Source organism: Taeniopygia guttata, chromosome Z (assembly GCF_048771995.1).
Source record: "Taeniopygia guttata chromosome Z, bTaeGut7.mat, whole genome shotgun sequence".
Lineage (NCBI taxonomy): Eukaryota > Metazoa > Chordata > Aves > Passeriformes > Estrildidae > Taeniopygia > Taeniopygia guttata.
The window spans coordinates 24,983,528-25,010,437 of record NC_133063.1 but is presented as its reverse complement, the minus strand read 5'-3'; the positions used below and the strand labels follow the sequence as shown (position 1 = coordinate 25,010,437).

At 37.7% G+C, this 26,910-nt stretch overlaps 1 protein-coding gene across 3 annotated transcripts in view; it reads left to right on the top strand.

Annotated features, from left to right (window-relative positions):
* EFNA5 (ephrin A5) overlaps positions 1-26,910 on the top strand; it is a 207,287-nt gene that overhangs the window by 156,990 nt on the left and 23,387 nt on the right. For all 3 annotated transcript variants that reach the window (XM_002188370.7, XM_072922516.1, XM_072922515.1), the window contains one exon: positions 9,537-9,829. In XM_002188370.7, coding sequence (XP_002188406.3) covers positions 9,537-9,829 — 293 coding nt within the window. The remainder of the gene's footprint in view (positions 1-9,536; positions 9,830-26,910) is intronic.

Here is a 26,910-nt window from a genome sequence, read left to right as displayed (position 1 = left end):
ATAAACACCTATAACTTAATGTAATAGAAAAACATTTCTGTACTACAGCAAGTGTGGGTATGTACAATAGACAAGCAGTTTAATCAAAATATATATTTCTTCTCAAAAGCTGCCCATATATTGACTGGCAGAAATTGATGCAGTTTTTTTCCCCTGGGAGTATGAAAGAGATAGAGATTTCAGTTTATAAAAGTTAAACATGACTTTACTTTTTATATATTAGTGAGAAAGAAAATTTGTGAAGTTGACTTGCATATACTATACTTGCATATACTGTACATATTCTTCCTTGTGGAAGCTGACTGCCGTTTATCTCAATTATTCAGCGTGCAGGTCAACATGCTTGCTGGGCAAATGTTCTTTTCTTTCATTTTGTGAGTGTGAGAAGCAAGACCTTTCTGCAGATAGGGCATTGTTCTCCATATCCATTAACAGATGTCAGCACATGCCTCAGGCAGGGTTAGCAAATACCACTCACAGAATCACATTCCATCAAGGCTGATAGACTCTGTCTTCTAGGTTAGACACATGGCCAACACATGTTGCTAGAGTCCAGTTCAGACACTTCAGTAGTGTTCCTGTCTATGGGGTTTTTCTTTTCTATATTTTATTTAAATAATTTAAACTCCTAATTTTTTTTTTTCTCTCAAATGTGACTGATAGTAGAGTATGTGTCAGGGCAGCAGAGCTCAGATAAAACTTGTTTGTTTTTTTAAGAAATGTATGTAAACAAATGAATCTGCAAACCACGATTTTTTTGGTATAGACAAGGGGTGGCTGAGATAGTTTTTGTATTTTCAAGCAAAATCATGGAATAAAAGATAAAGCTGGCATCTTGTATGTTGTTAGTATCTAAAGTAGACAAATGAAGAGTCATGTGTGCAGGATATTGATGACCACATTTAAAAAAATGTGAGAAGTAATTACCAAATCTCCTCATTCCACCTCAGATAAAGTGGGATATATGTTGCTGGCAAACTCCAGAGTAGTACTAATGTGAACACAAGTAATGAGCTCGTGTCCATAAATCAATTTAACAAATAAACTGGTTTTAAGCCAGGTAGTCTGGATTCAAACTGTGGTTAGAGGCTCCAAACAAAAATCTCGGCTGCCTTTAGTATCTTGTTGGGTGTGGTACCTTGCAGCTAATCTTACTAGGCTTCAGCACTGGAGTTTGTCCTGTACATCAGAGTGATGCCCTTGACAGAACAGCATTTCTTTTACCTTTGCCTCCCTTCTCTCTTCATCCATCTCTGCAAGTTAAATGCACACAGCAATGGAAAATAAATAGTCAGGTAGAGACTGCACGCAGGGCCTTTAAAGCTATCAGAGTGAGGACAGCTGGGAAACGAGAGTTTGATCTCTTTGAGAACAGTGCTGTGACATGTTGCACCCCATTATAACCCTTATCATGAACAACATGACTGTTGTTACCCCCCAGATGTAATAAGTTCTTCACAACTTGCAGCAATAGAGAAATTCATAAACACCAGGTGAAAGTCATGTATGCCAGCTTTGATGGAATTTTACAAAAGCAGAGTCGGGGTAAACAGTTTTAATAAACCGCATGAAGAATGTCCAGCTCTTTGATAGGAGATGCAGAATGAAATGAAGTGGGTAAGGCTGCTGCAGTACTTGAGCATCTCTGGAGTACTCAGATTTATAGGTGTGAAATAAATGTTGATTTGTTAATTCTCTTCCTCACACCTACTCATAGAAGAGCAAGTAGTTTCTATTTATTAATGTTTGCGTTATCATTGAACGTATACCTTTCGGTAGTGCTAGCTCTAAAAAGTCAATACAGGACCCAAATCTACAAACATAGTTATGAGTGTAAAGGGAAATTATTAACCATAAGTGGAGTAAACATGTTTCTGTAGAATTTATTTCTTAAAGAGCCTATAAATCATGAAAATAACTAAAATACGTGTCTCTACTTTAACTTAATTATCACTGTTAACAATTATGATGCAACTGAAATTTTCATTAACCAATAGAACTGGAAAAAAAGGTATTTCAAGTCTCTCAGGTTAATGGAATCAACACAAGAGATTTAATTCAAAGAACTCTTACATTTGAAATGGGTCATTTCCCTTCCTCGTTGAAACCTATTCATTTCCTCCTGTGTTTTGCAGTCGTTTTTTGCCATGATTCTAGAAGACTCCCGGATGTAGGCTTTCTTTGTTTGGCAAACAACATATTTCAGCCAAGGCACTTTAGGATGTTTTCAACGATCAGGCCTTATTAAATAGGAAAAAGGAGAGAATTTTTTTTTTTTTTCATCCAGAAGCATAAAGACTATTCTCATACTGGTTTTGAGGAGGTTTCTTTGTTCTGGAAATTAAGAGAATTAAAAGTTTATAAGTGGTCACCTGCAGCATAGCTGTAAACTTCAATCGTATGTGAAAAATGAAGTTCAAGAACGTGAAGCTTGATCAGTTATTTTACCAGTGTTGTAAACCTAAAAAGACCTGGCTTATCTAGGGAGCTTCCAGGTCAATTGCTGATGTAGAAGTAGGTGCTTCTGACATTTCAAAAGGTCTAGTTTTTTAATCATCACAGAATAAAAATAATTTTAATGAATTTAGTATTTTTTGTTGTATTTCTTTAGTTCTGAGCATTCTATGACTCTTCTGAGTTAGTGCTTAACAAGTTGTTTTCTTCAAAAACCTGAATGCTAGGTCAAACTGATTTGTTTCATATTTTTTCCCATGTTCTAGTCCCTATAGTAAATCACTTCTTTTTTTCTATTAAACAGGCAGCATGAAGTACCAGGTACAATGGTTGCTGATGAGAACCCTGCTCTTTAACAAAAAAAAATCCTAGCCTTACATCAGGAAGGCACAATGTCTCTCTTGTACTGTTGGTTGGAAAGAAAGGGTAAAGGCAGAAGATTCTGTAGGGAGACAAGCCACATAAACCAGAAGCTTTTTCTCATAAAGTCCATCTTAATGCAGCTTCTTTCATTCTGATTTTTGGACGCACTCAAGTAATGTGAAAAATCTCCCAGATGGGAGGAACATAGCAAGATTAAAAAGAGAAGGTTGATCTCCCTGTGAAGTGAAATGCAGGGAGATCACCCACCTCTTTCAAGAAAAGTGATAGATACTTGCAGCCGATTGTGAAACAGTGATCTGAAGTCTGATGAACTCTTTCAAGTGCAGGAGCTTGATTCTCCTCAGCTGTGTAATTATGATGGAAGGGAGCCAGACAAAGGCAGAGACCAGGGCACAACCTTTTGGGAGGCTTGTTCCAGCAGAGTGGGTGGGAGAGTAAAAGGAAGGGTACAAATAATAAGTTTCTCTGCCTGATTGATAATGAACTAGTAATAAGTGGCCTTATTATAGCAATAAATTTCCCATGGAAGCCCGATGATTGCAGAGAAGCTTTAGCTGAGTGCATGTGACCACATCTTATTTTGATCAGCTGTAGCACAGCAAAGCTGTGTAATTATCATAATCTAACAATTAGCCTGGCATCCTTTCCCAGTATTTAATTACTCCAATAAATGCTAATTGAATAGAGGACTTAATGACAAGAGAATAAGTTTCTTTCTGTATTGTGTATTTAGCTTGCAGTCTTTTCTAGGAATAATTCTGAATACTGTTTTATTGAACAGCAGCCTTGATTTCGTGTCCTACATAGTGTTTTTTCATGGTGTCTTGAACTTGTTTTGACTTGTGAAACTGTAACCTGAGGACTGAAAGGTCATGGACTGCTTCTTTGGATTAGAGGGTTTTTTTGTTTGCTTGCTCAGGGTAGCAATATCCTGCTAGAGATCTAAAATGTCAATGGCTTGCTACTGTTAGCAAACACATTTCTCTTAGCATCTGGAAAATGTTGAATTTTCTTTTAGTTTGAATAGAGCTAAAATTAAAATAGCTCTTTGATTGCTTCCTTGTTTGTGCATCAGAATCATTGTTGTTGTCAGCAGAGCTATGGGAATAGAGTTTATGAAATGTTGTGACAAAAGCCAGTAAAAAGATCAGAAATGCATTAAAAAGGTTATTTTTCCATAGTACAGAAATAGCATCTTTAAAATTATCTGCAGTAAAATTATACATGTAATCCCACAACCCCTCAGATAATTAACAACCACAAAATTTCCCCCATCACACTTAAAGCTGTTGTTTGAAATGAGGGGGCTTGAAGTGTGTAAAAGAATAACAAGGCACAATTTATGCTGCTATGTTCCAGTCACAGCATGAGTAGAGCTTGGAATAGTCGTAGTGCACTATACTTTCCATCTAACACAGACAAAAGCTATGGGCAAGCTCAGTGCCATGGAATGGTGAATAACTGCATCATGACATCCTGAGAGCAATGAAAATGTTGTCCTTTTAAATGATGTTAACAGTTTCCAGAAAATGTTTGGGTTTTGGTATTGTGTGTACAAATAAATATGAATATTCATCTCTCTGTTAAGTATCATTTAAGGAAATAGTTTCATAATCAGTTGACAAAAAATTTTCAATCTGTTTCTATATTTTTTCAGCTCAAGTTTTTCATGTGCCTAGAGCATTTGTAGGAAGTGTTTCTGTTGTCTAATAACATTTAACCTACTGGAGATTCAGCCTTTGCATGGTCACCTATGGGATCTTCTCACGTGGTATTTATAGGAATGACCTTCTCTCTGAAACCTCACTGTCTCCATTAAATTTAATTAAAAAGTGGCTTAGCCTCCATGACAGTAAAAAAGGAGGAGTTGAGTGACTAGCATTCATAGGGATATGTGCATGCTGCTCACAGAAACCTTTTTTCCTTAGGAAACAGAACAAGTAACGTTTTGCTGCGCTGTTCTGAATTATCTGGGTAACTGTAGTTTGTAATTACCCCAAGAACAAATCAGTTGAGTGAATTTTGTTGATGTTGCCTTACATTGCAGGTTATCATTTGAGAAAAAGGTGACAGGAGTGAGGCATTTGACAGTGGCAGTGTCCTCTGCACGTTGGTGCTAACAGGCTGTGCAGGCTCCAGGCATCAGAATAAGGGTCTTTTGCATCTGATTGCTTCCAATACCTGACTGAAGACCAGAATGTCATAATTTATTGTCAGAACAGTTATTTGGAGTCTTTTCTGGTTTACAGTGAAGCCTTGCTTCATGCATTTGACAGAACAGATTCCAAATAAGGAAAGGTTGACACAGTAAAAGGCAAATTTTCCAGTACACTTATCTTGAAGTAGAGCATGTGGTGTGTCGATTTTACAGGAAGGGCAATAGAATATAACTAACAGGATTTGTAGTGGAAGTAGCAAGCAGAGCTATTGAAATTTTTTATCTATCTAAATGAATGATTAGTGTTATTTGTGCTGTTCTTAAACTGGATTTTTGTAGGGTTTATTCCAAGAAAGGAAGAAAGAGAGAAGCCAAACAAAATTGTTATTTTGTTTTAACTATCTGTTTAAATAAATTGTAACTTTTCTCAGTGACCAGCAAAGACATTAAGTTCAAGATGAGTCATTTAGGCTTCAGAACTTAAAATTATGAAGAGAAGCATGCACACAGACCATGTACTTTCCCTTTGTTAATGGATAAACAGAATACAGGAGGCACGAATTATTTTCAAAATCTTTTGCTAGTCTTGTTTTTCTGTGGCTAACATAACCACGAAGTTCTCTCTCTGCATTCTGAATACCCGGATATTTCATCAGTGGCACTGTAGCACAGAAATATTCCTCTGACTGGGTTTGCTGGAAGCAGTGTTCAAATTTTGTGTAGGAAGCTGATGTTTGTTGGTTATGGAAATATTTAGGTGTAGAAGCTACTTAACTATGTGTCTCTCTCTTCAAAATGGCTTTTATAACACTACAGCCTAATAGCTGGCTTTGTAGCATGCAACTTCCCAAGACGCTGTTTGAATGCACCTGACAAAAACCAAAGGTTAATTATGTTTGAAGAATAGCAGTGTTTTGCTGTGTGTAAGATAGAGTGCATGGAGACAAATGGCATTTGCAAAAAGGTGTGTAGATTCTGTCAGATTTTTGGAGAAGCATTCTTGGTTAGTTTCTACCACAACACCATGTTCTATTATGCAAAATCTAGATAGAGCTGGTTTCTTCCTAGCTTAAACTTCATTTAAACTACATGGTTCCAAAGGCATAGCAGTCTGGCCGAGGACCTGCCAGAACAGGATGAAGACCTAACTGGGAAAAGAGATAGTATAGCAGTAACATACTAGCAAGTTTGCTGTTTGGAATGGGACTGGAAAAAGGCACAGAACATCTGCTATTCCTGTCATATCTGCAAATGCCTGTTAATGGACTCCATCTTTCTTTTAGATTTTTTGCTCCTCAGTGTATGTAGATGGTTAAATGTTGATCAGTGCTTTAACTTTTGTTTCACTCTAATAACTGGCATTATACTACTAAGTAAGAGGTTTTCGGCCTGTAAATGTGTGTAAATTTGAGTGTTTTCCACTCAAATGTGCTGTTAAATTCTTAGAAGTGTGTTTGTGAAGTGTTTCCTTTAATAGCTTAGAGGACTAAGCTGATTAATTTTTTTGTGAGTTACTCATGACCATCCCTTCATTTTCTGTTCCAATTAGAAGACATTACTTTTCCTCTTTGTGGAGGTAAATGCAACATGCTGCTTGTAGCTGGAGAAACAGGAATGGTCTCAGTTCACTCTGACAGAAAAGTTGGAGATGTTGTCTCTTTTGGAAACATAAAATTAGTTCTACATCTCTTTACATACCTGCTGAGTTTTTGCTTACTGACTTCTTTAAGATATTGCAAGACAGGAAATGTATACCTGCTCTCTGATTCATAGTTGGTTGATAACCTGCAGTAAAGAGACTTCACTCAGACCTGCTTGATAAAATACCTTTGTACGTATTTTCCCTGGAGGTTCACTCCTATGCCAACAACAGCGACTAAAGGCCAGTTTAAACCACTTGAAATATTCACAATCTCCTTCCCTTTTTCCACTCATAATGTAAACACTTCCTACCTATGGTGGATGACTGACAAATGAAACTGTTGAGAGATCAGGGGAATGGGGTGAAAAGACACTGTGATAAAAAGGACTTGGTTGTGTTCTTCATCCTCAGACCTGCTTTGCAGGCAGCACTTCAGAGTCTGGGCTCTGCTGGAATTAATGTTTCAATACTTAGGAAAAAGAAATCCCATGGAATCTACTAAAATACCAGTGATCAAAGAGGATGGTTTTGTTTATTTAGCAAGAATACAGAGGGAAACTTTGCCAAAAGGGAGTCAGATGAGGTTTGATTTTTCTTTTTCTGCATCATCTCACTGGTGCAGATTACAAGTTTGATTTCATTGCTAAATTGGAATTAAGGTGTGATCACACATTAGTTGTCTGTCTCCTTATTTTTATGATCTACATTATCATGGGCTGTGCAGTTGGATTCTTCCCTTCATATTCAGCTATTTACAGTACAGACACAATCTGGGACGTGTCTCCCCAGACTCTGCTTTTGGATGAAGGAGAGAATTACCTGCTTCTGGAAGTGTTATCCACCTCATTACAATGTACTAAAGAGGCTGGATGAATTGAACATCAGAACAACAGAAGTTCTTATTGCTCTCCATTGACTTCTAAAATAATATAGAAAAGCAGTTCACATAAGGTTATTTGGGTTGTAAATGTCTAATGGTAGAGAGGGTCAGTCTGATCTTGAATGTATTACACAAGTATAATTCTGGAAGCATATAGTTTGTGTCACAGAACTGTAATTGGGCATTATGGTGAAGGCACAGGCTGATAAAAGAGGTAACCTTGAAAAAACTGAATTGTTTATCACCTACATGATAAAAGAAACAGATAAATCCTGTTCGCGCACAAACACACTTATATATAAGTATGTATCAATTTTTACTTACTAAAACTGTAATTGAAAAAATAAATATATTATTGCCTGAATGCATGCTTTCTATTTGTATCTTACACTCTTTTTCATTTCCTGTAAGAAAAGCTTACTGTTAACTGATCCAGAGAACAGATGTCAGTTTGAAGACAATACATTTTTGCAAATATGCTAAGACATTATCTGTTCAGGTGACAGATTTTGGAAGCACTGGAGTACAAAAATATGTATCTTCACCAACAATTTTGATAAATGTAAATTCTCCTGGAAGAACTGTGATTCAAAAAGGCTTTTCCCATGTTATAGAGTGGAACTGTGAGGCTGTGCATTGGCTGAAATTATACAGATCTATCATGCTTTGATACATATTCAGTTTTTTCCCTTTAAAAAGCTATTTTATTGAAGTAAAATTATTGTAGGGATATGAAAAGATGTAGTTTGCTCTGAATTTTTCCTTGGAGGGCCAGCAAATTATTGCTTTTTCTCTGAAATTAGATAGAAGGATCCAGATGGCAGATTTCAAGCCCATCAGGTGTTTAAAATATGCCCCTCAGCTAAAAAGAAGTATTATAGTTAAATCTGTCATGGCCTTTTTATTGCTCTGTGGTACACTTGACAACTGCAGCTGTGAAAGAGAGAAGCTACAAGTAGCCCGGTCAGCCTGAAGTGGAGTAGGTCAGTGGTTGGTTTCTTTAGCTGCCCCAGGGAGTTTAATGAACGCACAGACCTGGTTTATGGAATCATTAAATCTATCATGGTATAAACTCCCATGAAGGCAGTGAATTTGTCTCCATTCTTCCAGACACTATAGGAGGCATTAGAAAAGTAACCTAAGTAAAACGTGCAGGAGAGACACAAGGAAATCCTCCCCACCCGCAACAAATAAGAATCCCACATGTCTAAGGAGTCGTTGGTAATAATACCAGCAATAATAAAATGCATCTGGGCTGGTGCCTTGCACTGCATTTCTCAGCTGGCACTCATTCAGATCTGTCACATTAGGCTGAGTGCTGATAATTTATATCCCAGAATCCTTTTATCTGAACAGAGCAACATCTTCAATGTGTACTTTTGGCAAAGGAGAAGCACTGCTTTTCAAATGGCTTTAAAGACAATACAGACTTTTCTTTGCATCTTGACAAACTGTTGCCTATTATGACGAAAGAGTAACCTGTTTGTATTTTTGTAGTAAATGTAAGTGCTCAGAGTCGAATCAGCTTTCAGCACAGGGGTGATTACTGAGTGATTCAGAGAAAAGGATATATTTGGTTTATTTATTTGCATGTATATGTTGATGTTTATATAGACACTGATTTGGGAAGGCAGATACAGTTTTGGCTTCTTTGCTACTTCTTGTTTCTTTCTTCAATTAAAAAAAAAAAAACAAAACAAATAAGACAGACAGTTTCTTTCTTTATTTTTCAATAAACCATAGAAAGATACCTGATAACTATGTGAGTAATAGCAACAGACTTATTTTGTAAAAAAATGGAGCAAAACCTTTATCCAAAAGGTTGTATGATCATATATAAACATAATGAACCTCTGATAGCTCTGGTGAATTTTAAGGGGTATTTCTAAGAGTGAATGTGCATGACTGGGGTGGAATGAAGTGCCATTAGTGATGCCCTTTCATATGAGAATGTCACCCTGCAACAAGGTCATCCTGAGATAACTGTGCTTATGTTTGAACTCTTCCTGTGATTTCAGATTCCAGCGAGGCGACTACCACATCGATGTCTGCATCAATGACTACCTGGATGTGTTCTGCCCTCACTATGAAGACTCAGTGCCAGAAGATAAGACCGAACGCTATGTTCTGTACATGGTGAACTTTGATGGCTACAGCTCCTGTGATCACACTTCCAAAGGGTTCAAGAGGTGGGAGTGTAATCGGCCGCATTCTCCAAATGGACCATTGAAGTTCTCGGAAAAGTTCCAGCTCTTCACGCCCTTCTCACTGGGATTTGAGTTCAGGCCAGGCCGGGAGTATTTCTACATCTGTGAGTATAGAGAGGTTTACAACTGATGCACAGCAGCTATAAGAAACACAGCTAATTTTTCACTCTGAAAATACAGAGGGGCAAATGGTGTATAATACCTTACAGTGAACACAGGCTTAAACTATCCCCAGATACATTAGCTAGGAATCTAGCTAGTGAAAAATGACATTAAATCATAGCTTCTTTTCTCACATGAAATATCATGGCAGCATGTGCACTGAACCACAGCTGACTTTTAAAGCAAAATGCAACATTACATTTATTTCAGCATTCTGAGGTGGGGCAAGAAGAGGAGGATATAAATTGTCCCCAAATATTAGGATAAATAATTTATCCTTTGTATGTGGAATACCTTGATTTTCTTACTTGTTTTGATGAAATACTCTTGTGTCTGTAGTACTTATCACCCAAGGAAAGTGAGGTCTGTGTTGCTCTTAAGTGATATTATGCTGCTGATGTCAGTAGACAAGTGGTATTTAAAGCTGTAATTTCTCAGACCAAATAATCCTAGTATTTAGTCAACTGGGTTCTTTCTTCTACCTTCCTTTCCCCCACAACTTTTTCATGGGTGAGATGTTTCTGTCAGCATGGCAATGGGAGTGCTTTGGGAGCAGGAGGCAAGCAGGTGAGGAGATCTATGTCAGGACTGCTCCAGGCACCCAGACAAGATGCAGGAGACATCATGTGGAAGGAAGTGAAAACACCATGAGTTTAAAACCCAGTGGGTTAGGCAAACTGATTCCCTGACTCCACTGTGCAAGTCATATAATTTCAACTATCTCATGTGTTGAATATTCCCAAAACAGATCTTATTTAATCAACTTATTTTTGTACCTGTAGCTTTCACCCCTAACAAGTTTTGACTGCTGCAGCTTTAATTTTTTTCCGGTTTTTAGTTTTAGACAGCAAAGCTGAACACTTTACATAGACTGAAGATCCCAATAAATATTGCTTTCATATATGTAGCTGGCCTTTCTACAGTGAAACTGTCATTCCACCTCATTTCACCGGAGAAACTGAGTATGTATGATCCCTGTTTTCAGCCTCATTTCTTCAACATTGAGATTTTTGTTTTCCCTCTCATAATCTACAGGGAAATAACAGTCTTAGTGGATAGTTTCCTATTAATTCCTTTTTCTTCCATCAAGTAAAACAAGATTTTCTTTAGAAAAACTGTGCCTTGTTCTTGTGCTGAAACACAAGCATAAAAATTATACCAAAAAAACCCATTTTTACTAATGCTATTTAAAACTGCAGTTTGAGATGAGAAATAGTATAAAGATATCAGAGTTAAACAAATAATGTTCAGGGATAAACAAATCTGTGTTGTGTTGTGTAGGACCAGTCCTACTTGTGTCACTTCAGCAAGAGTTCTGTGTAATTCAAAATTCTGATTTCAGTCTCCCTTGGAATTGTCAAAATTTTTTTGTGGATTTTTTGTTTTGTTTTGTCAGTTTCAGAGCATCATCAGTCAAATAAGCAGGAATAGTTAAGCTAAGGAATGCATTCAATCATCCCAATGTGCAATAAAAGGTAGCACTGGAATGGCGCAATTAGCTGCAAGCGTGAAGAAAATAACTGGTTTTCTAAATTTTTAAAAAAGAAAAAAAGAGAAATCTTTAATAAAGATGAAAACCACAGATGAAAGTGAAGGGGAAAAAAAAAAAAGAAATCTCAGGTTGGGCTGTCTAATAGCTTCATTGTCAGAACATACAAAATTCATTGAATTCTCAAGCAAGATACTGTAATTTAAATACACCCAGGTTGCTTATGCCTGGTTTTGCTCATTTGTGCTCAAATTCAATAAGTCACTAAAAATCATATAACTTTCATTAAAAATCTATAACATCCATTTAACTGTAAAGGGCTCCCTTCAAAACAATTGTTCTGAAGAACTTTAAAATTTGAAGAGCTTTATGATATTCAGCTGCATATAAAATTTGAAGAGCTTTATGATATTCAGCTGCATTCATATGGTTTTTTTTTTAAGGAAAGGTAACATAGCAAAAAATATCAGAGATGTAAAATATTAGTTTAACCTAAGATGAAATTGAATTTTTAGTCATGTTTTAGTGACACATAAGCATTTTTCCTTTTCTGTAATTTAAGTACTTTTTTTATTCCTTCATCCTTTGCTTTGCTGAGGGAATTAGCAGGGGTATTGAAACTGCAGAAATTTCAAAGAAGCACTGTACAATAAATTCACAATAATATGCAGACCTTCTCAGGGCACAGTTGTCTATCCTGTAATGTTTTTTTCTTAGTCTATGCTGAAGAAAGAAGATAGTGAAATGCTGTTCCTGGTTTCCTCATCCAAATTGTAAGCAGGTGTTCAGGGTCTGGAGACTACTTTTGTTACCTTTCTGCATCTGCATGTTAAAGAAATTACTCCTTTGCCATGAAGGGTGTCCTTTGCTCAGCAGATCTGAAACCTTTGCCCTCTCTGCAGGAGAGAGGGAAAACTGACTATATAGGATCAGTCTGGCATGTTCTATTAAAGGGTCACAAAATATGCTTGTAGTCTAGACCTCTGAAAAAACAGATATATGAAGTGGCTGGTGTTTTGCCAAAAATATTCACAATTTACCTTTTAAGGATGTAGCTTGCTTCTTTTTCTTCAATTATTTTCAGAAAATGAAATAATTTGTGAACAATCACTGTCTCTTTGTCTGAACTGTTTATTTGGAAAATACTGCCATTCTTTGTTACGCTATTGCCTTCACATATTGCTGAGATGAACTTGGATCTCCATTCTGTGCATGTTCATTCTAGGATAATGCAAGGAAAAAATCTTATCGATCTGATATCAAATTTACATTGAGCAAGTGAATTCAACATTACAGTCATGCAATCAAAAGTACTGATTGAGTTTGTTTTTGAAAGAAGAAAAGGTTATTAAATATTTACAAAGAAATTAACTTTTGTTTAGTTAGGGTGTGCACAGCGTGGGACTGGGGAAAGCAAATAATAAATCATGACCTGAAGTCTTAATTTTTACTTAGGTCTTATCAGGTCTCATCTCAGGTCAGTGTATGCCAGCCTGAAAACAATAAAATAGTAAAATAGTATTACTACTGAAACAGAAGCAAATGAAATATAGAGAAAGCAGAAACAAAATAGTGTAATGACTGTGATTTTAATGTCCTTTGGAAGGGAACATAATTTTTGGTGTTCAGGTGAGGTACTGTGCAAAGTGAGACGAACTCAAAAGTCCTAAAAGGTAGAATGTTACATAATTATATGTTCAAAAATTATCATATTCTTTCCATTATTTTAACTTAATTGCAAATAATTTATTAATGTGTTAAGTAAAATTAAAGTGACAATTTGGCAAATATACATCAAGGCTGTTGAAATAAAAAGGGGGAGGATATGTCTAAAAGCAGGCTGTTACAGATTTCTGCAGAATCTTGACCTCAGTTGCCAAACCAAGCTGTTTTGTTGATTTAAGCTAGAGCTTAAAAGCTGTACTTTTCATGAAAGCACCAGGGTAGTATTGAAAGTTATACTAATATTAGGGTGTGGTACATGCTTTTCTCTGAGTCATCAGTCCAATTATTTCAGAGAAGAATTCCGTAATTTATACTTCTCTATGGGTAAAATATCTATGGTATTTTTATAATATCCTCCAAGATTTTATATAAATTGTTTATTTAATAATTTGGTCACTGTGAATCTTTTCATTTATATACACCTTTACCTTTTTCTTAGAACAACAAGGTTAGTTTGCTCTTATTCTCAGTTCTCTAGCTTATTTTCTATTCTCCGCAAGACACTGTCATTTTTTGCTAACAGTAAGCAGGCTTTACTTTTTCTATATCTGGACATAACTTGTGGGTTTTTTCCACCATTCTTCTTGAGAAAGGAACCCCTGTAATCTTTTAGAAATCCTTATGAAAAGTTAAAAACCTGTGATTTATTTGTTTGATTTTTTTGCTGCTGTTTCTTTCTAGTTTTATCTTTTGCATGTGTCTTTCTCAGTTTATTCAAAATGCTTATGCTGGTTTTTTTTGTCTCACCTTTAATGTGTCAGTCACTGTCACTGTGCCTTTGTTGCCACCATTTATTTGCCTGAAGCTTCTGATTGTCAATTGAGAAATCTTTGATGAACTTGTATTACTTGTGACCAGATCAGGATAGTGTCCTGTTATTATTTTAATTTAAATATGGTTATAAATAATATTTTTCAATAGTTCATGTGTTAATGACTAAGTTAAGAAGCAGTTTGTAAAATTGTTCTTTCAGTTGTGCATATGCTTCTTAATAACGTATAACCATCCTATACTCCTTCTTCTCACAGAATATATTCCCAAGAAACCTACTGTTTACCTGTTCCCTTGAAATTTTTTTTTTTGTGTTTGTGTTTGTTCCCCATTACCCTAGTTTCTCCGACCTAATTCCTTCTTTTCCTGAAATTTCTGATTCTGAGGGGTTTTATTCAAATGATATTCCATCCTGATAGTCTTAGCTGCTCCTTCTATAGGAGAACATATTATTTGCATTATTTCTAATACAAAAATTGTGTCTTCTGTTAGCTAGTTCTATCTCTGTTTTTGGAAGTTGTCCTCACCTCGTTCCAAAACCTGTGAAACAGCTTGAATTCTGCTGCCATTTTTCTCTAATAGGTGCCTGTTACAAGTGCCAGGTAGTTGGACCATCATTCTGCAGACATCTGGAGGCTTCTCTGATTATAAGGATTTTAAGGAAAGAACAGTAGTAGAAAAAAGTGTTTTAATACCTACACCTCTTACTTCTATCTGTTAATTAGGTTATTAGTTTGTTGTATTAATAAGGTCCCTATCTGAGCTCTTGTTGGGCCAGTAGCAGTCCTTGATGACAGTTAAACTAAACTTACTCTCTTTACCCTCTTCTACCATGTTTTGTGAGTGGTTAAGAGTGAGTGTGTGTTTGTGCTATTATTTTTCTTTAGTCGCTCCTACAATTCTCTATCAATTTTTCTGTCCTTTGCAATTCCACATTTTGTGATCTGGTTGATTTTTGGAGGGTTACTGTCTTTTTTATCCCAATATGTAAGAATAATTCATATTATCGTTGGCTTGCCCTGTGCCTGTTTGCTACCTGTCTGTGGTAGAACTTGTACTGGAATTCTCTCTTCAAGTGTCTTAGCCACTGAATGGCTGGGGATGGGATAGAACTCAAAACTATCACTGAAAACTACCACTGCTTGCTGTTGCTGCTGGTCCATTATGCATTTTTGATTTTTAATGAAGAATTATTGGCAGAATTTAGAAGTCCTAACTCACAGGGAAGAACTGTATGTATCTCTCTATAAATCAGCATTTAGCAAAGGAAGTGCAGTGTTCACTTTTCACGGAAATTAACACAGACCTGACATGACTAAGACCCTGGAAGCTTCCAGATTGCCAGCTTTGTTATTATTCTTTCGGGATTGGGTTCAGTATAGCAAAAATTAAGAAAGGTGACCTTGGAGAGGCAAGGTTGAATAGCCTGTGATACTATACAGGAGAAAACTACTGCGAAATCTTCACTGTAATTGATTTTAACAGTTGCTATAACAGGTATTTTTCATGTGCTCAAAAAAGAATGCTATTAAACAGTTGTACAGATCTCATTGCTTTTGCTTGAGCACCAGCTTAAATATTAGCAGATATCAATGTTTTGCATGAGCAGGCACGCCTCACTGTAAGATGGCTATTTGATTTAGGGATCTCTTTGTTTGCCAGAGGTTTAGTTTGATGTAGTGGGAACAAGAACAGGAAGACTTTGAACAGTAATTTTGTCTTATCAGAAAATGTAAATGTGAGCCCCCTCAAAAAACTACACTTCTCACTCTTTTAATCATCCTGCTACAAACCTGGAGATCTTGCTTTATCAAAACCAGTTGGTGTCATCAGCACAGCAATTTATGCTGCTGACTGTAGGTCTGTTGGTATGAGGTGCTGTCAGGAGGCATAAGTACACTCTCAGATTTTGTGCCTGACTTACCTGAGGAAATTTCTGCTGAAAAAGGAGATAATTTAAAGAAATTAGTGAGAGTTTTCATGTGCATCCTGAAGAGTATGAGAATCAATCAAAGGTTACTATAGAAGTTTGGTTATATTACTTATAAGACTTACTTTTTTTAGAGGGAGGAAGTCAGGGCATTTGTTGTCATATCCCAGCTGGGGTAGCACAGTAATATTTAACTTGTATTACTCTAGAAATTATTTTTTTTTCTTTAAATCAGAACTTAGAATATATGGTTTCTTTATATGGTTTCAGATGGTTTCAGCCATCTTTTCACTGAGTAGTTGTATGAAAAAATCTTTCAGAAGAATCTCTCTTTGGGGGCTTTATGTCCTCACATATCAATAACTTACATGCTCTAAAAGGCCTAGTTTGGATATTTTTCTGTCTTGAATCTGTAAATATTACTCAAAATCAAATATATGACTTGGGGAAAAGTTTATCTTTAGAGAGCTGTGTGAGCTTTAAAGGAATGATTAGGCCAGGATGATGGTAAATCTTGTCATACCGTACTTATCTTATACCGGAAAAAGGGAAGTCAGTTTATTTACTCGTAGACTAAACTTCAATTAAAAATTGTTTCTAGTTGTCAAATGGTTGACCTAAATAGCATATATTTTGCTTTGAAAGTGAAGATGGGATTTGTCTTCCAGCAAGTGAAAAAAGGCAGCCTGTCTTCAATTCAACAGGTACTGCTGGTGCTTACATTTCCTCATTGATTTTTGAAAACAAAAAGATGACTTTTGGAACTCTCTCTTTGGGTATTGTGATTTGCACCAAAAACTGAAAAATCAAGGTTAACTAAAGAACATTATTAAAGGATGCTGAGGGAATCACAAACATTTTTAACATGTTAATTGCACTTCTCTTTTAGATAAACATTGTTTATTGCCAGGTTCCCCATTAACCTTTCAATATAGACCCGATCAACATAAACACTGATTCTGCTTTGACAGCAGTGGGATCAGACATGCCACTCTACTACAAATCCTGCTTTGATAGCTGGTTTACTAGAATCACTTGAGATGTTCTGAATGAAATCAAAGCAATTGAAAGGGTTTGATAAATGTGTACTTTAAAAAATATTTTTTGTGATAACATTAGACAGACAAGGAAGGTGACCTTTAAAGGGGATTCATGCTTAACCTAGTGTGTAGATTAAAGGACTGGTTTCTCTTAGAAAGCATCAGAAAAAGATGAAGTACTGGTCCTGCTTAAAAGAAAGCAGAAATAATCACTAGTGTATAATAGGTTTTGACATTGGTTGTGTTCTTAGAATCCTCAAAGGGAACATTAAAAGCTGTTGAATAATTTGGGACTTGGAGAGATCCATACAAAAAAGGAAGAGAGGACCCATGGAAGCACTGGTCTCCATTGCCTGAGTTTTTCAAAGGGAATGAATGTCTTTCAGAAAGCAAGTTTAAAAAAGAAGGTTTGGATTCACATGGTTCAAAATTTGAAGTGCCATTAAGGTCCTGACAGCAACAAAAACATAAAAGAGGAGAGGTTATACTCCCCTTGCATCTCTGAACATTGTCCTTAACATATTTTATAAGGACTTCACCCTCCTGTGAAGATCAGTGACATGTTACTTTCTACTGAAGTACTGATTTTGGTCATTAGGAAAGGTGAAGGAGTGACCATAGAAAAGTGAATGACAGAGTTTTCTTTTCTCTGCCTTTTTTTCTTTCTCATCTAAGCTGCTTTACAAAGGCCAGTTCATTTTGTAAAAAAATAAAGCATATATTGAATGTTAACTGATCATCCAATCACAAGCATTAAAAATGTGTATTGGTTAGACCTTGTATAAAAAGCTTTTAGGGAGCATTAGGAACTTGATGAATCTGTATGTGAGGCTCCTGCCTTAAGACAAATGGTGACTAAATGTTCCCTACTGGTGACTATACTTTTTTACATTTGTGATTCTTGTAAAAATCCCGTTTCAATTTTCTTAAAAGTAGGTGTTTAAATTTTAGTGTTCTGCTGGAAGTACAATTGAATGAATCACTCACAGCTGTTTAAATCCTGATGGACCATTCATCATTCCTTACTCTAAATCAGTTTTGATGTTCAACAGCTACAACTTAACATCTCAGAGGCTGCTGCACTTAGTTGGTGGGTGAAACTCATTGCAGTGATACTTCACTGGAATGTTATGAGATTAATAAACTGAAGCATGTAGATTCCGTGGATGAAAGGATTCACGGAAGTGGAGGGTAATATTAATAATTATGTGAGGACCTGTAAATCTGTAACAGATTCTAATTTGATTTCTGAGAAAACTGAAGCCTGTTTAATGAGCTGTTGTATTGGAAGTATGTATTTTGTAACATGGAGCAGATGCCAACAGAAATAGAAATAGCATAGCATGACATTTGGAATAACAGTGTTGTACTTCATTGCCTCCATGTCATCAGTATGTTAAGCCTCTCTGTTCCTCAGACTAAATCACCAAGGCAGCACTTTCTTGGGTGATACTGTATGTGCCATGATACAAACTTGATTATAAATGCATGCCTGCAACCGCTAGACCAAAACTAAACTCCCTCAATGAAACAAAACTTCCACATGCTGAGCAATGTGATCTTGTTTCATAAGATAATATTCAACATTCAACTCCATATTTTTTAAATACTTGAATTTAAAAAAGCAAATTTGTTTCTAATCTACCTAACTCTCTGATATTGGAGGAGGCTCTGAAAAAGGAAAACATGACAGAATTCTCAATAACTTTCTTATTTCCAAGTAATGTGTCCTCTTCAGACAGGGTGCCCAGGAATCTGAGCTCTAAATGGAACATGCAGTTAATACTTCTATCTCCAAGATTCTTGACAAGTCTGCACAAATTATGTAGAATAAGATTTTTTTTTCCCACAGGAGTTTTCAGAGGTACATAGAAATGCTTTATTCTGAAAAATTGCAGAAAAAAAATTTCAGCATTACTAATGTTTTCACTTTCCCTCAGAAAAGCAGTAGGTTATCCACATTATTGGCCAAATGAGATTTTTACTGTCTATAAAGTCTCCCTGGCCTTTCTTTTGCACCATGGATATTTAATATTTAAAATATCAAGACGTATAGCCAGCTAGATACAGCTCTACTTTAGGGAATTAAGAATGGCATGAAGGTGTATCGAAATCTCACTTGTACCATACCTCTATGCACAGATATGCACAAATCAGGCTCCTTTTTATAGTTATGGGGTATAACATGGTTGTTGCTGATCCTCTGATGGTCAAATGATCTTAATTATTTAGAAGATAATCATAATCGAGATATATTAATCAATTTGAAGAGCCCTGACAATTCAGTCATAGTGTTGTTCAAAATGTGCTCAGGCAAAAATAAACCAGAAGCAGCTCAACTCACATACATTAAGTCTTAAGAGTTGTAGGTGAGGATATTGTAAAGATTATGATGCTGGGTTTCTTTTTAAGTAGTTTTTTTTGACACATCTGCTTTTGGTAATACTGGGTCATCTTTTATCTCAATATCTATAATTACACGTGGACTAGTTCTAGTATTTGGGATTTTGCAGAAGAGGTTCAGGTGTGAGGCATTGAAGACTAGACTGTTATCCTACAGCGCAGAGTTCTGTGTTGGGACTGAAGGCAGGATCTGTAACAGCAGCTGCAGCAGGACTTGCTGTCTACCTTAAATGTAGTGCCTTTCTTGAGAATCTTCAGCAGTGTGAAGATCCTGTCCTCTTGAAGAGGGCTTAATAACATCACCTCTTTGTTTCTGGTAGTGATGCACAGATAAGTCATGAATTTTTTTTGCCCCATGGACATGAAGTTATTCATGCAGTTCCAATTAATAATTAATAAAATAATTATTTTATTAGCAGTTGAATGTAAGGAGGTAAATTATAATGCTACTGGAGTTTGAAATTAATAACTGTGTAAGATTACATTTTAAACACATTTATTACAAGACAATGATAGCTACTTTTGAACCAGTTGTTTGAAGCCTTAAAATATGGATATTATTTATTTTTCATGAGTGGCAGTGTGAAACCTCTGTTACATGGTTCTCACTTGAACAATGTGAGAAAGGCTGCCTCTGAGGAAGGAAGCATCTCCTTGACAACTGTTTGGAGGTGTTCTGCAAAGTACCCACGTTCCACCTCACATGCTTTGTTGCAGTGATGAGTTTCAAAATTAAATTAGGAGGAATCTAGCAGTCTCTCATTGTGCCAGTGAAAAGTGCTGCTGACTAGGTAGCAAAAACAACAGCTCCCTCTCAGTTTGTTTTAACAGACTTCCATGCCCATACAAAATGTGCCACTTCCAGCTTATAATAGGGAAGTGTTGGATAGGTTTCCCTGCAGAACAATCAACCAGTGTGTTTGGAAGTTATTGCCAGAGATAGGATTCCTCATCTGTAGAGCTTGCACCTGTGGTAGCTTTGCATAGAAACATACACCAGTGCAACAGTATTTTTTTTGTTCACAGTCCCACTGGAAATACTCAATGGCAGCTTAAGCAGAACTGTGTAAATTAGTCACTGTCACGTTAAGGCATTAAAAGAGGAATTAGTAATTTATATTAATCACAAATGTTTCTCCAGGTTTTATTAACAAGCAGCTTGGCTGCCAGAATGATTTTTGGAAGACTTTTTTTTTTTTTTCTTCCAACTGTCACAGAGAACAAAACAGTTATTATGGGCATTTAGATAAAGATTAACAGTTTTGGCAATTTATTTGAGGAAAATTATATTTTACTATGCATTCTACTTCAACATGGACCATCACTGCCAGTATGATTTGTTGCCTCCTTCATAAAATTATACAGCGGAGACTCAAGATGGTGTAATTCATTTTAAGAACAGAAACAGGTTAATCAACAAAGCAGAATGAGGTTAAAAAATAAACCAGATCCACATTTCTTAATTGTTTGGCAAGTCCATATTTCCAACAAGTGAGAAGTCTGTCTGCCTGTGGTTGTAGCACAGGCAGAATTTTGGTTCATTTTTATTTCATGCTTTCTTTTTTTTTTGCCTTTTTTCCTTAAGGTGGCTTCATAAGTCCTATATGGATCTCCAGGAAAGAGTAACACAGGTGACCCCTTCATATTCTGCAAGTAGTTCTGTGGAACACTGTAGGAGCAGTCCACGAACTTGGCACAGGGTATGAAGAAATTACTAGAATGATAAGAAAGGTCAAAATTAATATTGGAGGGTTTAACAGCAAACAACAACATAACCTTCAGACTTTCATGTGTTTCAGACAGACAAAATCAATTTCCTAGCACAGTACTTTTTGACGTTGTCATGTTCCAAGGTATTAAAAAAGACGTATTTTATTCTGTCATGGTATCTCCATTTTGCTTCCACTTTTGCATTTTAGCATTGTGCAATATAAAAAAAACCAAAATGTAAGTGAAAAATCTTTTGTTTGTTACAAAGGAGACAAACAAGGGTTGAAGAAGAAAAAATCCATTACAAGAGATTAGAAAATTAATTGGTTGGTAGCTCTGACTGTTCCCATTGGATGTCTAAGGATTGGATGAAAAAAATGTACAATCTCAAACAGAACATTTCTTCCTATTATTTCTTTCTTTCATGTAGAGACTCCTGTGGAGCATCATTAGGTTCCAATTATTTTCAGTGAAATATTTCACAAGAAAACGGCATGAAAAAATTGGTAGAGGTAGTGTTATTCCCTTGAGAAACTTCCTGGGGCTAATAGTCAAATGTAATAGGGAAGGATTCTGTTCAACCTCAAACATAGAGAGATTTCTGCAGGGACAATTCTGATCCATGGAGGTTTTGAAGTCTTGTATCATGACATTAATGTGCCCTCTCTTTCCCCCAAATCAGTATGGGGCAGCTGATGAATGCAGTAGATCTGAACACTTGATTATCTTCCTGGCTTAATATAAGGATAAAATCTATTACTAGATATTATTCCTAAGGATGAGTGTTGTCTTAGGGATACTGATCTTCTAAAAAGGTTAAATATTTGTAACAATGTTTTCTTCTCAACTGACTGACCTTTTTTCCTATATTTACCATGAATTCAGCATGTATGTGTATGCATATATATGCATATGTGTATATATATATACTTGTATATTTATAAAATAATAGTATGAAAGAGTCTCATATTATAGAAACACGGAATCACAGAAAGGATAAGGTTGGAAGGGACCACAGTGGTTCATCTGGTCTGACCTCTCTCTTCTACAGGGTAATCCCAGAGCACACAGCACAGGTTGAAGTCCAGTTGGTTCTTTAATATCTCCAGCAAAGGAGACTCCACAACTTCTCTGGGAGATATTGGTTAGATCTCTGAAAAAAAAAAAATTTATATGGTAAAGATTTTAGCGGTTGTGATTATAAAAATGCTAATTTTCACAAACTAAGATGTTCTAACAAGGGCAAGATATTTGTAGTATTAAATGCCAGTGGAGATTATTATAGATTATCATTCTCCTTTATGGGCTGATCTGTCCAGCTATTGTTTCTTATCCTTGATGTGGCATACTCATAATCACTACACATTTTCACAAGATGAAAATGAGATTAAAGATAAATTTAGCCCTAGTTTAAGTAGGAGACTGACACTGCTTGGGGTAGAGCTGTGTCTGTCTTTTCTTTAACTTTACTTCCTCTCTGTGTTAGTTCCCATTCCCTTCTTGGTTACAACTGTGGTAATCAATGTGCCTTAGAGACAAACATTCCTGCTGAAATTTGTCCTGTTGAGGAACATAGCAGAAGGAGTAATTCTCTGAAAGATGAGATCAGCTTCCTTAAGGAAATATGTCAACTTCTAGAAATGTTTGCCACTCAAATCTTTGGGATGCAAAATATGAAATGTTCATTTTCACTGGAGTTTTTCCAACTACCTGTCATGCCATGCCATTTCTGCCTTTTTAATTGAAGGACAAAGTGAATTCACCAGTGGCTTTGCAGTTAGCTGGTGTGGTAGGTGTCTGCTGTGATTTTAGAGTTCCAGACCATGAGCCAGTCTCTGCTTGGAAATGCCAGCTGCTTGTTATTATCAGAGGCAATAGCACTGCTTCTAGCCAAAGACTAAGATTGTCTTGTATTGTTAGCTGTTCCCTTCATTCCAACTCCAAATGCTTCTCTTACCTTAGAAAAACCAGAAACAGTTATTGTAGTTTTGATGTGGATGGAAACTGATTTGATAGCACAAGGTTTCTTTTAAAAAGAAAAAAAGTCTTAAAATTGGATTTTAAATATCTGTCTTTAAAGAGTAAGGGTCTCTAGACAGGCAATACTTCAATTAGATAGAAATATTTAGATGGAGGGACCAGTAATACAGTGAGCTGGAACACTTTCCTGTTCTTGGTCTTTTGCTCAAGGGTCATCCCCGTAGAGGCAGTGGTAGCAGGGCTCGTACCCTTTCCTGGTGTGGAGGTACCCCACTCCTTTAACAACAGGAATTCCTCTAGGTCGTCTGTCATGAATTGTTCAGCAGAACCCAGAATTGACAGCAAGGTGATGGAATTTTTTTTGTGTAGATGGATATTAGATATTATTACATCTGTAGATGTATATTTTGCCAGCTTGCATGTCTTAGGTGCAAAATTTTTTCAGAAAAGTAATTCAAAAACCCCACATTTTTTGTGAGGCACTAATGACCATGATCTGTGGCACAGCCATCTCTCCTTCTCCCCCAAGCAAATGCACACAATTTCTATAATTGGACCTGATTGAAACAGAATCACAGAATCACAGAATAATGAGGTTGGAAGAGACCTCTAAGATCATCAAGTCCAACCTATGCCCTAACACCTCAACTAGACTATAGGATCAAGTGCCATGTCCAATCTTTTTTTAAACACATCCAAAAATGATGATTCTACCACCTCCCTGGGAAGACAGTTCCAGTACTTTATTATTCTTTCGGTGAAAAATTTTTCCTAATATCCAACCTGTACCTTCCCTGACGTAGCTTTACACTGTGTCCTCTTGTTCAGCCAGTTTTTGCCCGGTGGAAGAGACCGACCCCACCTGTCTACAGCCTCCCTTCAAGAAGCTGTAGAGAGCAATGAGGTCACCCCTAAGCCTCCTCTTCTCCAGGCTAAACAACCCCAACTCCCTCAAATGTTCCTCACAGGGCTTGTGTTCCCAGCCCCCCACCAGCCTTGTTGCCCCCTCTGAACACGCTCAAGCATCTCAACGTCCTTCCCAAACTGAGGGGCCAGAACTGGACACAGCACTCAAGGTGTGGCTTCACCAGCACCGAGTACAGGGGAAGAATGACCTCCCTGCTCCTGCTGGCCACACAGTTCCTAATGCAGGCCAGGATGCCCTTGGCCTTCTTGGCCACCAAGGCACACTGCTGGCTCATGTTCAGCCGGTTGTCACCGGCACCCCCAGGTCCCTTTCTGTCTGAATGCTGTCCAGCCACACTGTCCCGATCTTGTAATGTTGTAGGGGATTTTTGTGGCCAAAATGTAAAACTCGATACTTAGTCTTATTAGACTTCATGCTGTTGGATTCTGCCCATCCGTCCAAGCGATCCAAATCTCTCTGCAGAGCCCTCCTTCCTTCCAACAGATCAACACAAGCTCCCAGCTTAGTGTAGTCTGCAAATTTAGTAATGAAGGACTCGATGCCCTCATCCATGTAGTCTATAAAAATATTAAATAGCACTGGTCCCAGTACAGACCCCTGAGGGACACCACTGGTGGCTGGCCCCAGCTGGATGCGGCACCACTCACCAGCACTCTCTGGACCTGGCCAGTTCCTAACCCAGCACAGAGTGCTCCTTCCAAGCCGTGGGCTGCAGCTTTTCCAGGAGTGTGCTGTGGGAGACAGTGTCAAAGGCCTTGCTGGAGTCTAAACAGACACATCCACAGCCTTTCCTGCTTCCAGCAGATGGGCCACCTGGTCATAGAAGGACTCCAGGTTGGTCAGACATGACCTATCCTTCGTAAACCCCTGCTGGCTGGGTCTGATACCCTGGGCATCCTGTAAGTGCTGTGTGATAGCACTCAGCATGAACTGTTCCATTATCTTACGTGGTACTGAGGTCAGGCTAACAGGCCTGTAATTACCAGGATCCTCCTTCCTACCTTTTTCATAAATGGGTGTCACATTGGCCAGTTTCCAATCATGTGGAACTTCTCCAGTGAGCCAGGACTCCTGATAAATGATGGAGAGTGGCTTCACAAGCTCATCTGCCAGCTCCCTCATCACCCTGGGGTGGATCCCATCTGGTCCCATTGATTTATAAAGTGTCCCAGCTGTTCTCTGACTGCCTCTTCTTGGATAACACGAGGACCATTCTGCTCCCTGGCACCACCTATCTACCTAAACTAAACTAAAATACCAACTAAACTAAAATAATTTTAACTGTCCCTGAGGACAGTTGTCTTGAGGACAAGCTGTCTTACCATTAAAGACTGAAGCAAAGAAGGCATTAAGCATTTCTTCCTTTTCCTCATCTTTAGTTACTAGATTGCCTGCCTCATCCAATAAGGCACAGAGGTCAGTTATACCCTTCCTTTTACTATTAATATATTTGGAAAAACTTTTTTTATGATTTTTAACAGAAGATGCCATGTTAAGTTCAAACTGAGCTTTGGCCTCCCTAATTTTTTTTCCTACGTGCTCTAGCAGCTCTCTTAAATACTTCCTGAGAAATCAGTACCTCCTTAAAAAGATGATACATATTTTTTTTATTCCTAAGTTTTTTCAAAATCTCGTTGCTCATCCAGACTGGACTTTTGCCTTGTTGACTCATCTTTCAGCACACAGGCACAGTCTGCTCTTGTGCGCTCAAGATCTCTGCTTTGAAGCACACCCATCTCTCCTGAACTCCTTTGTTTTCAAGGGCTGTTTCCCAAGGAACTCTCTGAATAAGTCTCTTAAATAGGCCAAAGTCTGCCCTCTGGAAGTCCAATGTAGAGATCTTATTTATAGACAATTCTATAATTTCATGATCACTGTGCCCCAAGCGGCCTCCTACCTCGACATCACCCACCAGTCAGTCCATCTCCATTTGTGAACAACAGTTCTAACATAGTCCCTCCCCTGGTGGGCAGACCTCCCTGTGGGATGGGTCTGGTCGACATACAGGGCCCTCCATCCTCCTCAGAAGGGAATCACCCACCACGATTTCCCTTCTTCTTTTTTTGATGTAAGAGGTGGTAATCTGTTTTTCAGACGAGTCATAATTGGGAGGCTCACGGGGCAGATAATATTCTTCTAAATCATCTGGCTGGCTCTCCAGATCCAGCGCCTCATACCTATTCTGAAGTGGCAGTCGGCTAGGGGATGGGGGGCAGGAGGGATTTTTATTATTACCTCCCTGAGCAGGGACGCACTGCCACTCCCCTTCATCTACCAGGTGCCCCTCTATTGCCTGAGAGTGAAAGGCACAGGAGTCCTCTGACTCTTGGTGGGCCTCCCTTAAGGGTGTAAGGGCTGAACTCCACCAGTCTATTGACCTTTCACTATCCCTGATACTCCCTAATTTTTCAACTTCTTCCCTAAGCTTGGCCACCAGTGAAAGGAGGTTGTTCACCTGTTCACACGGTAGGCAGGCCTCCACCACAACACCCCCTGGAGCCATTGATAAACTCAAACACTCCAGGCAGGAATGGGTCTGTACAGACACATCCTTTTTGGAGGGCTCCACTTGGTCACATACACTTATACCAATCACAGATTTCAACCAGGTTAAAACCATTACTAGGAGAAAGCCTAAAATCAAGCAACCAATAAAAACACCTCACCTAACTAGCAAGAACCTGCAACCCTGCCTGCACAAACTGCTGTGACCCCTGTTTGCCTGCTCCTGGTCGCCATGCTTCAGGTCTCCACGCTCCCCAGAGACCTCCTCTAATGAGTCCCTCAGGAGCGAAGGAAGTTCCCCTCCTGCACCTGAATGGTTCACAGTCAAACTTGTCTTTACAAGAATCATCACCTTTATTTGGATGGCCCACATGTCACTGCTCATGCTTGGGCTGAAAAGCAAGCTAATGAAGGAGTTTTCCAGCCCTTGGTGCGTCTGTGGCACTTGCTTTCCCTGCTGTGCTGTGTAGTGCATTGGCTGCTTGTTGGCAACTTCATATTTCACACTGCAGGGAATTGAAATGACTGAACAGACAGGAGAA